This window comes from Talpa europaea, assembly GCF_964194135.1.
Source record: "Talpa europaea genome assembly, chromosome: 2".
In the NCBI taxonomy this organism is placed as follows: domain Eukaryota; kingdom Metazoa; phylum Chordata; class Mammalia; order Eulipotyphla; family Talpidae; genus Talpa; species Talpa europaea.
Genome location: NC_140068.1, coordinates 104488980 through 104501681, shown reverse-complemented (window position 1 = coordinate 104501681; position 12702 = coordinate 104488980). Strand labels below are relative to the sequence as shown.

The window sequence follows — 12702 nt, the reverse complement described above, 5'->3', positions numbered from 1 at the left end:
TTTATCTCCTGATTCTCTGAGGGAGCATTGCAGGGAGGAAAAAGATTGTGATTCTTCCTATTTATCCAGAATTTATAAGAAAATTAGTCTTAGTCCCTTGAGGGCTTATATTCAGGAAGATAATACCCTCCCAGGTTCTGGGAAATAAAATCCTCTTGGAAAAACCAGAAAGAAAACTGAAACTTTACTTAAATAAAATATGTTGCAATATCTTGAATGTCTTGTGTGCTTTAGACTGTGTGTGTGTGTGTGTGTGTGTGTGTGTGTGAGAGAGAGAGAGAGAGAGAGAGAGAGAGAGACCGAGGGCACGTTGGAGATCTAAGGCCACTATGAACAGTTAGGGATTAAGGAGACAGGGCAGGTTTCACCTCTCAGTTCGGTCCCCAACCCCTGATAATTTTTTCTCAACAGAAGACACCCCTGTGCCACTCCCTGGCTTTCCTTGGCTGGCAGCAAGTACAGTGACTGCTGAGCCAGCTCTGGTTTTCGGGAAGTCAGATGACCTTCTCCCCTCCCAGCTCTGTGCCTCTCTCTGTCCTAGAGGTGGACACCATGCACCCACTGGTGGCTCTCCTTTGCCTGCTGCCCTTGTACCCAGGTAGGAGTGGGGTGGAGGGGAATGTTGGGGTCCAGGGCCAAGGCTGGAGCAGCCCAGGTCAAGCTCCCACGTGAAGTGGACGGTGTCCTTTGCTCTCTGCGTCTCATCTGTGCCTTCCTCCTTCTCTCCATTTCTGTGTCCCTGCGCCACAGGCTCAGCCGCAGTCTCTCCTTCCTGCCCCCAGAACGTCAATATCTCCGGTGGCACTTTCACCCTCAGCCACGGCTGGGCTCCTGGGAGTATCCTCACCTACTCCTGCCCCCTGGGCCATTACCCATCCCCTGCCATGCGGCTGTGCAAGAAAAACGGACAGTGGGAGACCCCGCAAGCCACCCGGTTGAAACCGACAAAGCCTGCCTGCAAAAGTGAGGCTCCCGCCGGGCTTGAGGGCCCCACCTGCAACCACCCAGCTCTTCATTTAGGGGTCGCTCAGTGTGGGGCTTAGCGTGACTAGATGGTGGGGGAGGGATGGCAAAGCTGATTTCCAGAATAGTGAGAAAATGTTGATTGCCCGTAGCACGGAGAAGAGGCAGGCTGGATGGAGATTGTGGGGTTGCACGACCAGAGGGATATTTAAAACTTAACAATTGACCACGTGGTACTGACCACTCAGAATGAATGCTGGATGGTCCTGGAATCCTCTGTTGTCCCAGGTGTTACCCCTTCAGTTCCCCACTGATGGGACATCTGTGCACCTCAGGGGAGGGGCTGGGCGGCCTCAAGGGGCTGATAGAAGTGACTATTTATCAGCCTCTTAAGTTGACTGCTGCGTGAAATTGCCAGTATTCAGCCAGTTGCCAAAAGCAGCAATTTTGCGTGCATTAGCCTGATTTTTTGAACAGCCGGGGATCCTGGCGCCTGCAAGCTGAGCGTCCCCACCTGCTGCCCAGCCAGGTGTACCCACGCATCCCTGTTCCCACCCCCTGTCTCCCTCCAGAAGTTCGCTGTCCAGCCCCTGTTACCTTTGAGAATGGCATGTACACCCCACGGCTGGGGTCTCACCCTGTGGGGGGCAACCTGAGTTTCCATTGTGAGGACGGCTTCTCACTGCGGGGCTCGCCGGTCCGGCAATGTCGCCCCAACGGCATGTGGGATGGGGAGACGGCCGTGTGTGACAATGGCGGTGAGTGTCCTGCCTGGTACGGTGTGGGGGTCTCCCTGGTCCCCCTGAAGTCTAGCCAGAGGAAGCTGGTGCTCAGTTTCAGGTCCAGCATGAAGATCCCCACACTGTCCCCACACACTTTTCCAAATGCCTCAAAGCAAATCAGGGCCCCCCCCCCCCCCCTCCGGCTGCTGCAGAGATCTGCTGGGGGAGATGGAGTGCTGTGCTCCGTGCCTTGCCTCTGGAGCTTGTTTGGGGTCTGAGACTGGCTCTGACATTGACAGCCTTAGGGCAGGTTACATAGCCTCTTCATGCCTCAACTTTCACATATGTAAAGTGGGGACAGTAAGGGTGCCGATGGATCGTATCGGGTTGCCATGTGGATTAAGTTGATATTATTGGGCCTCTCCTGGTGGCGCAGTGGTTGGGCACTGGGCTGCGAAGCTGCCCGCAGCCTCTGCAGCGCTGGTTCTATCCCTGGCCGCTGGCGAGGGTCCCACAAGGTGCATAGACCACTCCTGCCACCTGCTGCTCACCTCAGCAGTGTACTTCGTCATTCTGCCTGTTCTGTTCCTCACTCTGGCTCTGGTGAATTCTCTCCCCACCCCCACATCTCTCGTGTACCCCAGTTCTTGTATAAATAAATAAATATTTTTTTTTAAAGAATTTTTTTTTTTAGATTTATTTATTTATTTATACAAGCACTGAGTATAGTCAGAAGCGCGGGAGGGTGAGAGAATTCACCAGAGCCAGAGCGGGGAGCAGAGCAGGCAGAAGAACCGAAGTACACTGCTGAGGCGAGCAGCGGGCAGCAGGAGAGGTCTGCGTGCCATGTGGGACCCTCCTCTGGTGGCCGCGGAGCAGCTGGGGATCGAACCGGAACAGCAGAGGCTGCGGGCAGCTTCGCAACCCAGCGCTCAACCGCTGCGCCACCGGGGAGGCCCAATAAATAAATATTTTTAAAAAATCTGATATTTAAAAAAAAAGTTCATATTAGTGATTATCTAGACCAGCCCCTGGGATCTGATAAACATCAAATGTACTTCTTTTCTTTTCTTTTTTAAAAGATTTATTTATTTATGCATACAAGAACCGGGGTATAGGCCAGAGGTTTGGGGGCGGGGTGAAAGGATTCACCAGCGACAGAGTGGGGAGCAGAATGGGCAGACTGACTGAAATACACTGCTGAGGGGAGCAGCGGGAGAGACAGGAGAGGTCTGCTGTGCCATATGGGTCACTTCCCTGACCAGGAATTGATCTCATGCTGCAGCAGCTGTGGATAGCTTCATAGGTTGTGTTTTAACCCCTTGCGCCACCAGGGAGGCCCCAAATGTACTTTTGTCACAATTGTTAATGCCCCTGGGAGTGGTGAGAGGCTCTGCCTGACCGAAGGGGTCCCCAGGAGCCACCTGGTCTGTGGGTTTGGGGAGCTTCCTGCATCACGATTCTGAGCACCTACCACAGAAGACAGAATCTGAAAGATGGCAGAGTCATGCCTCACCCATGGCCCAGCCATATATCAAATAATGGGACTAACTACAATAATGTAATTAACTCTGCCAGATAGCCATTTATTCAAATACAAGTCTAATTTATTTGAAAATCAAAGCATAATCTACCTACAGTAAAATGCCTAAATCATAAGTATTCAGCCTGATGATCTTTGACACTTATATCCACCCCCATGACAGACGTGTGCAGAAGAGGACGAGACCTCCCCTGCCTTCTGTCTCTGTAGATGAGTTTCACAGGTTGTTACACCTCGTACAGATGGAATCATACGGAATGGGCTCGTTTGCACCTGGCGTCCTTTACTCTATATTCTGTGAGATTGATCCCTGTTGCCCTGTGTATGGCACTTTGTTAGCTTTTAGCGCAGTGCAGTCCCATTATTTGAATGAAGGGCATGTGGATTGTTTCCAGTTTCTGGCTGAGTACACCTCTAGAAGTGTGCTGGACGTGACCTCAGAGTGCACTTGCATTGTTTCCTTCAGCGTGTTATCTGGGGCAGAATTATGGGACACAGGCTGGCGTGTGATGAGTCTGAGCAGAGGCTGGCCGGCAGTTTCCCCGATTGACCCTCCAGCATGTAGCAGAGCTCCAGTTGTCCCCCATCCTCTGTGATACTTAGTTACCCATTTTCAGTTTTAGCCCAGTGGTGTGAAGTGGAATGTTCTCTGTGGATATGGGGGCTCCCTGGGCCCTGGAGTGGGAATAGGCTGAGCACTTGCATTGGGATGGGGACACTTTATTTTTTTTTTAATTTTTATTTTTTTAAAGATTTATTTATGCATACAAGAACTGGGGTACAGGCCAGAGGTGTGGGGGGTAAGAGGATTCACCAGAGACAGAGCAGGGTGCAGAACAGGTAGACTGACTGAAATACACTGCTGAGGGGAGCAGTGGGTGAGACAGGAGAGGTCTGCTGCACCATGTGGGTAGCTCCCTGGCCGGGGATCGAACTCGTGCTGCAGTGGCTGCAGATAGCTTCAAAGGTCGCGTCTTAACCCCTGCGCCACCAGGGAGGCCCCATGGGATGGGGGCACTTTAGCTGACAACTGTGGGTGCTGAGTTCTAAACATTTTGCCCTTATGAAGGTTTTCCACCTCCATCACTGGAAAGCACAGCTGAGGAGTCTCCTAAGGGCGAGGCCAAGGGACCCTCATAGCTCTGTGGGGCTGGAAAGGAGAAGTGTAGAGGAAGAGGGTGGGTGAGCAGGGCCCAGAAGCCCAGGACAAGGTCCCTGCTCACCTCCTTCCTTTGTTTGCTCCCAGCCGGCCATTGCCCCAACCCAGGCATTTCAGTGGGCGCGGTGCGCACAGGGTCCCGCTTCGGCCTTGGGGACAAGGTCAGCTACCGCTGCTCCTCGAACTTGGTGCTGACCGGGTCTGCGGAGCGGGAGTGCCAGAGTAACGGGGTCTGGAGTGGAACGGAGCCCATCTGCCGCCGTGAGTAGCCACCCTGAACCTCCCAAGACATTGGGCACCCCACCCCTGGCCCCGGCTGATCCCCGACTCTCTCCACAGAGCCCTACTCTTATGACTTTCCTGAGGATGTGGCCCCTGCCCTGGGTACCTCCTTCTCTCACCTGCTTGGAGTTACCAATCCCACCCAGAAGAAGGACGGTGAGTGCTTGAGGCAGAGGCAGCAGGTACTGGGCCTGGGCTGGAGCAGTGGATGGGCACCTGGGAGCCTAGATGGGCTCCTGTAGGGCTGCACTGACAGAAAGGGAGGGTGGGAGGCCTGACCAGCCCCCTTGGCAAGAGAGCGGGTAGGAGTTGGTGATCTGAATCCAACCCTTCCGCATTTCTCCCAGAAAATCTGGGTCGCAAAATCCAAATCCAGCGCTCCGGTCACCTGAACCTCTATCTGCTCCTGGATGCCTCTCAGAGCGTGGCGAAAGACTTTCACATCTTCAAGGACAGCGCCTACCTCATGGTGGACAGGGTCAGGACATAGGAGCTTGCATGCAGAAGAAGCCCTCTTGTGGCTTCTGTCTTTCTCTCTTGCCTTCCTTTCCTTAGAATCCCACAGACAGCCCGCCTCCTCCAGGAAGTCTTTCCAGATTATATGCATGCCAGCCAGGAATCACAGATTCAATTTATAAGGTCTTAATTTTCATTCCCAAAACACCACAATGGCACCTACTGTGTGTCAGGGACTATGTTGGGTGACCAAGATGAACAAGGCCTAGATCCTGCTAAGAATTCATCTAGAACAGTGATCTTCACAGAGGGGTACACAGAATCACCCACTGAGTGGGTCTTGGTCCTGCTCTCTTCCTCCTCCAGGGCCCTTTTCTTGCTCTGTTACCATCTCCCCTTTGGTTTCGGGGCCCTCACACTGCTTTTCACGTGCCCTGCACAGCTCTTCAGCTTTGAGATCAATGTTAGTGTCGCCATTATCACCTTTGCATCAAGACCCAAAGTCATCATATCTGTCCTGCAAGGCAAATCCCAGGATGAGACCGAAGTGCTCTATAGTCTGGAGAACGTCGACTATAAAGGTATGGTTGTCATCAGACAAAGGGAGGTGGGGCGAGTGCTTCCTGCCTGCTGATGGATTCTGGATAAGTTAGAGAGAAAGTGAGGTCCCTGGGTGGCAGTCAAGTCCCAGGTGGAGGTGGCTCCAAGTCAGGCAAGGGTTGGGGGGTGGTGTCACAGTTGCCACCTACTTGTGGCTTTTTCTAATGTCCCACTCATCTGCACATTCCACAGACCAAGCTTCCTAGGGCCCCAACCACATGGGCTCAAAATGAGTCTCCTCATGTCGTTATAAAACTTCCTGGGGTGGTAGGATAGCCCAGACACCCCAAGTTCTTCAAAAACCCCATTTTTGAATCTTGGGATTTGAGTGGCCTTGATGGGGGGAAAGTCTTCTAATGTTGGAATGGGCAGTGATACCAAATCTTTGCCTGGATAGTGAAGATCTGAGTTTGTCAAACCAGTTGATAGATGCACTTCCAATGGTGGTGGGAAATAGCGACTTCTTTCTCCCAAGTGGTTAAGTATGAAGTTCCTAAGAGACCCCTTCTCCTTTGCATATTCCAGACCATGAAAATGGAACCGGGACCAACATTTACGAGGCCCTGAATGCTGTCTTTCTCATGATGAATAACCAAATGGACCGCCTTGGCATGACCACAGCGGCCTGGCGGGAAATCCGACATGCCATCATCCTCCTGACTGATGGTGGGTGTTGCGGTCTCTGCAGTGAGTCTGGCAGAGTGGAAGGAACAGGGACACAGAGGAACCTGCCTCCTCTTTCTCCTTTTGCCACTTTGGGTCTCAGATCCTTCCCTCCCTCCCTCCCTCCCTCCCTCCCTCCCTCCCTCCCTCCCTCCCTCCCTCCCTCTCTCCCTCCTTCCCTCCCTCTTTCCCTCCCTTCCTTCCTTCCTTCCGATTTATCTTATTTATTAATGCATACAAGAGCTGGGGTGTAGGCCGGAGGTGTGGGAGGAGGATGGGTGAGAGGATTCACCAGAGACAGTGGGGAGCAGAACAGGTGGATCTACTGAAATACACTGCTGAGGGGAGCAGTGGGCGAGTCAGGAGAGGTCTGCTGTGCCATGTGGGTAACTCCCTGGCCGGGGATCCAACTCATGCTGCAGTGGCTGCGGATAGCTTCATAGTGCTGAGACTTAGCCCCTTAAGCCACCAAGGAAGCCCACAGCACAGACTCCTTTTCTAGAGTGGAAACAGTACTGATGACAATGACAGAAGTGCCAATAACAAGAATGATGAAAATAGCAGTTTCCCTTCACTCCTCACAGATTTTCATGGACGTGCTTTGTGATTATATGTGTATATATTTGGGGGCAAGGATTGGGTCCTCTGAAAAAGAATTCAGCATTCCCATTCATCCAGCACACAAGTTTATTAAGGAAAGGGGAACAAGGAAAGAGAGACTCCTGCATGGACACAAGTGGGCAGGAGCTGCTGCTTTGTGATGATAAATGGTGGTGGTTGTCATCACCTGAGCGGTCCCCTAGGGTGAGCTGGGTGGGGAGGCACGGATCCCAAGCAATGATGTTGCAAGAAGGTGGCCTGTGGAGTGGATCTGGGCTCTGTCAGTTATCACTTGATTTCCGCCCCCAAATTCATAATCCCTCCAGAACTAAGTTTTCTTGTCTATCAAATGAGGGCAGGGCCTCCCTGGTGGTGCAGGTGGTTGAGCGCAGCACTGCAAAGCTGTCTGCAGCCTCTGCAGCACGGGTTTGATCCCGCCCGGCCGGGGGGCTACCCACATGGCACAGCAGACCTCTCCTGTCTCACTTGCTGCTCCCCTCAGCAGTGTGTTTCATCAGTCTGCCTGCTCTGTTCCCAGCTCTGTCTCTAGTGAATCCTCTCACCCTCCCGCACCTCTGGCCTGTACCCCAGTTCTTGTAGGCATGAATAAATAAATCTTTAAAAAAATTTTAAAAAATGAAGGCACCCATACTTCCTGGGGCTTTATGAGAGTTAAATAAGATAAAGTATCTGAGACTCGTGGCCCAGTGCCTGGATTGTAGAGAATTTCAGTAAAAAACATATCTTTAAAGTTGAGTAGGAAGCAGGGGTGGGGGGCCAGGGTGTGTCTTCCCCTGCTGCAGGCTGTGGGAGCCTGACACATCCACCCAGATGAATAATTCTCTCCTGTCCTAGGAAAGTCCAACATGGGTGGCTCTCCCAAGCTGGCTGTCGACAACATCAAAGAGATCTTGAACATCCACCAGAACAGGGAAGACTATCTAGGTGAGCCTCTGCCCCACGCTCCTGCATGCCATCCCTGCATAGGGGCACAAGATCCTCAGCCATGGGCTCCAGCATCTTTCTTCCTATCCAGATGCTCCCCCCCTCCGCCCCCGCTGCATCATTCTGTGTGAAGGCAGCAGTGTCAAACTGTTGCCCATGAGTGAGACCTTGGCCTCATCTTCCACGGGCTGTGGGCTTGGGCAGTTCCATTTGTCAGAGAGGAATGGCACTAGGACTCCCCTCCCGGCTGAATGGGCCAGTGCTCAGATATTGCCTGGTGCAGAGAAAGTCAAGGTCAGCCTCCTCCTCATAGTCCTCATCCGCAGTCTCCAACCCCTCAGGTTCATGAACCTCTTCAGGAAGAAGAGGCCCAGCTTGCTCCTGGGGACCGTCCCTGGCACTTCCTCTTTCAGCAGCACAGGTGTCTAACTGGAGCTGGGCCAGCTGCAGAAAGGCACAAGTCCTCAGGTGCAGACTAAACAAGGGTTGCACTCAACTTTTTATTTTTATAAGGGAAAGTCTTTTTATTTACTTTTTATTCTGTTAACAACACTAGATATAATTCAGGGGAATAGGTTCACACCTCCTCAGCTGTAAGCCACCACACCACACCCACACACAGCACCCATTATCCGTCACCCTAGGCCACTGGGTCCCTGCCCCCTGTGCTGATCTTTGACCAGAAGAGAATTTCAATAGAAGTCCAAGGGAAGCCAGGTGTTTGTGTGTTTCCAAGTTTCCCTTTCCCCTGTTGTCCTCTTTACAACTCTGACCTAAGGAAAACAAAAGCCAAACTCCTTAATTCCTTACCAGCACTGGGCCAGGATTAAATGCTGAAAAACGCTTCAGGAAAAAGAAACAGAAACTGAAGGGAAATGGTGCAAAGAGAGCTCATGAGGCATGACTGCCCACTGGATGGCTTCCTGTGGGAAGACTTTCCTCAAGTCTAGCTGAGTGTCTTCTCGCTTCACACAACACAGGGCCCTCGGGGAGCAAAAACGGGCCCTGAGGCGGCCAAGGAGTGGGAGAAGACTGGACTCTCTTGGCCACCCTGGATGATTCTGATTGTTACCCACGCTTGCCTGGGAGGTTGTGTGGGCCCAGTTTCTCCAGTGGGGAGAGATGGTTCCGGCCTCCCCTCCCAGAACCTACATTTTATGGAAGAAGACCCAATCTGGTTTTGCCTCCATTCTACACTCATGAATTCTTTTTATCCATTTAGCCATTTCATAGTTCTTTCTGAGAACCTCTCCTGGGCCAGACATAGAGCCAAGGATTCGACTGTGAAATAAAAAACCGAAATGCCTGCTGGCATGGGGGTGTCATTCGGAAGGGGCAGTGTGCTGGTTGGCTAAGGATAACACAATAACTTACATAAACATGGATGGCTTAGGACAACAGAGACACATTTTTCTGCTGCACATGTTTCTGGTTATGGCAGGGCCAGACTCCCGCTGGAGGCTCTAGGGAAGAGACTTCCCTGCTGCTGCTAGCCCTCGGTGCCCCCCCCCCCAACTCTTTGGTTTGTAGCAGGATAACCCAAGCACCTCTGTTCTCACATCACCGGCTTTCTCTCTGCTTTTCATGGTATTCTCTCTGTGTTTGTGCACAAATTTCCCCTTCTCATAAGGGTGTCAGTCATTGGCTAAACCAGGTGCATAAGAAATGTGCATAGAGCGGTGGGCAGCGATGCGTGCTCAGGCACAGGTGAAGCAGGGAGTGATGACCATGGCTGGGCATGCGGTTTGTTTGTTTCAAAGATTTATTTATGCATACAAGAACTGGGGTGCAGACCAGAGGTGCGGGGGGTGAGAGGATTCACCAGAGACAAAAGTGGGAAGCAGAACTGGCGTATTTACTGAAATGCACCACTGAGGGGAGCAGCTGGTGAGACAGGAGATGTCTACCATGCCATGTAGTCTAGCTCCCTGGCAGGGGATCAAACTCATGTCGCAATGGCTGGCAATAGCTTGATAGTGCTGAGACTTTAACCCCTGCACCACCAGGGAGTCCCAGGGCATGCTGTTTTAATAGGGAGGCCAGGGAAGGCCTTGTCGAGACAGTGACATTTGAGTTGACTTAAAAATGTAAGAAAGTGAATCAGGTGAACAGTCTGGGGGAGGAGGAAATCAGGCAGAGAGGTTCACCTTGTGCAATGGGCCTGAGGTGGGACGGTGTCTGCAAATTTGACTTCAAATTGCTGTGTGACTAGAAGAGAGTGAATAGTGTAATGGTAGGAAATGAGGTAGCAGGGGTAGCGATTCACTTTGTAGGATGGGATGGACTCCAAATTATAGCTTGTCCTGCGGCAGGCCCTCAGTCACGCATCTGGTGGTTTCTTTTTCCTCATAGACATCTATGCCATTGGGGTGGGCAAGATAGATGTGGACTGGAAAGAACTGAATGATCTGGGGTCCAAGAAGGATGGCGAGAGGCATGCCTTCATCCTGCAGGATGCAGACGCTCTGCACCAGGTGTTCGAGCACATGCTGGGTGAGTCCGCTGCGTCCTCCCTGGAGTGGGCTGGGTGGTGAGGACCCAGCAGGGCCCAGGCTGGCCTGCGCACCCTACCCCTCACCCACGTCCTTCCCCATCTGCTCCTCACACCCACAGATGTCTCCAAGCTCACAGACACCATCTGTGGGGTGGGGAACATGTCAGCCAATGCCTCTGATCAGGAGAGGGCACCCTGGCATGTCACTATTAAGGTACCAGGAGGAGGGATGGGGCTTGGATCCCAGGGGTGAGAGCTGCCATGGGCGATCCCTGAAGATCACCTGTTCCCCTGCAGCCCAAGAGCAAGGCAACCTGCCGGGGCTCCCTCATCTCGGACCAGTGGGTTCTGACAGCGGCCCACTGCTTCAACTCTGCTGATAACCAGTCCCTGTGGAGGGTCAACGTGGGTAAGGCAGGGCCCACGCCAGGTTTCTGGCCCCACGGCCGGAGTTTTCACCCCTTGCCCCTGGCTTCTGGTCCCCTCAGGAGCCCTGGTCCAGTCTAATTCACCATATTGTTCCCAGGGGACCCTAACTCCCAGAGGGGCAAAGAATTCCAAATTGAGAAGGCAGTGATCTCCCAGGAGTTCAATGCTCGTGCCAAAAAAAATCAGGGAATACTGGAGTTTTATGGTGATGACATTGCCCTGCTGAAGCTGACTCAGAAAGTAAAGATGTCTACCCATGCCAGGTGCGGGGCCTGCGATAGGAGGGCGCCCTCCTGGGGAGAGTGCTCTGGGAGGTCCCAGAGAAGGGGATACCCAGGTCAGGCCTGTGTGACCCTTGCCTTCTTCCCAGACCCATCTGCCTCCCCTGCACCGTGGAGGCCAATCTGGCTCTGCGGAGACCCCCAGGCAGCACCTGCCGAAACCATGGTGAGGGCTATGAGGAACTGGGGCAAGAGCTGGGGTGGGAGTCTGGGGGAACAGCACCAACACCCCCTCTCCTTGACTGCAGAGAGTGAACTTCTGAACCAACTGAGCATTCCTGCTCATTTTGTGGCCTTGGATGGGAGCAGACTGAATATTAACCTCAAGACAGGGACAGAGGTGAGGCTCTTGGGCTTGAGGTGCTGGGGAGTGGGTGGTGGGCTTCCCCTGTGGGAACGACTCTTGCTCTTGCTCCAGCTGCTTTCTTCATCTGACCCTGAGACACCTGTCCTCCCAGGCCTAGCTGGCCTGCCGGGTGTCGCTGGGTCAGCTCATTGCATCCCTCTCTTCTGCTCCACCCCCATTGCAGAGGGCGAACTGTATCAAGGCCGTCTCCCAAGACCAAACCTCATTCCCTGGCTTGACAGATGTCACAGAGGTGGTGACAGACCAGTTCCTATGCAGCGGGACTCAGAACGATGACAATCCCTGCCAGGGTGAGACCCCCACCCCCTAAAAATCCCGTGAAAGCCATGGGTGTGCCTGTGCCCAGAGGCCAGGACACGGGGCGGAAGGGCACTGCCATGATGGCAGGGAGGAGGCCAGTCGGGGTAACACTGTCTCCTATCTCTCTCCTTCCTGGCAGGAGAATCTGGGGGAGCAGTTTTCCTTGAGCGGAGATTCCGGTTTTTTCAGGTGAGAAGGGTAAAGCTCAAAGGACTGGAGTTACAGGATCTTAGAGGGACAAGCGAGGCCTTTGAAGGAGCCAGCGAGGTTGGGGCTGGGAGCTGGGCTGCGGCTGCCTCCTATCCCATCTGCTCCTTCGTGCAGGTGGGCCTAATAAGCTGGGGTCTCTACAACCCCTGCGAATCCTCTCCCAACTCCCGCAAGAGGGCACCTGCGAACAGAATCCCGCCCCCGCGAGATTTCCACATCAACCTCTTCCGCTTGCAGCCCTGGCTGAGGAAGAATCTGGAAGGTGTCCTCAACTTTTTGCCTCTCTGAGGGCGGCCACTGGCCCTTTGCGGTCCCGCTGGCATCTGCCAGCCGCCTCCTCTGCCTGAGAATTTCTCCCCTCAGGCCTCTCAACCCATGCTGGCTCCTAGCTCTGAGTGAATCCCGCCTCCGCCTCTGGGGAGCAGCACCTCCAACCTGGGGAATCTCCAGAGGTCCTGTCAGCACCCCTGGCTTTCCTCCACTCTCACTCTGACGGGGAATTTCCCAGTTATGGAATTAATAAAATCAATGACTTCCACATCTGTCTGCGCCTCTGCCTGGGAACTGGCCATGAGGGAGGTGAAGGCCGGAATGATTCCAGGAACTGCAGCAAGGCAGGTCAGGGACCTGCTGGACAAACAGAGGCTGGACTCCGCTCTGTGCAAGAGTCAACAGGGGAGCAAGTTGG

The 12702-nt window shown here is 53.3% G+C and overlaps 1 protein-coding gene across 2 annotated transcripts; it reads left to right on the top strand.

The window, feature by feature from the left end:
* Window positions 1-552: 552 nt before the first annotated feature.
* On the top strand, window positions 553-12507 carry C2 (complement C2; the record flags this gene model as incomplete). Of its 2 annotated transcripts, XM_084228637.1 has the most annotated exons (18): window positions 553-604; window positions 757-963; window positions 1536-1721; window positions 4475-4648; window positions 4727-4825; window positions 5017-5147; window positions 5568-5706; window positions 6251-6391; window positions 7844-7933; window positions 10286-10426; window positions 10547-10641; window positions 10725-10836; window positions 10954-11119; window positions 11227-11303; window positions 11386-11477; window positions 11668-11794; window positions 11944-11993; window positions 12129-12507. In XM_084228637.1, 18 exons carry the CDS (start codon window positions 553-555, stop codon window positions 12300-12302), a joined length of 2253 nt encoding a protein of 750 aa, XP_084084763.1. In that variant the 3' UTR covers window positions 12303-12507. The 2 variants fall into 2 exon arrangements, with proteins under 2 accessions (XP_084084763.1, XP_084084764.1); XM_084228638.1 differs by lacking the exons at window positions 757-963; window positions 1536-1721 and having other exon boundaries at window positions 553-598.
* Between the last annotated feature and the right edge of the window lie 195 nt (window positions 12508-12702).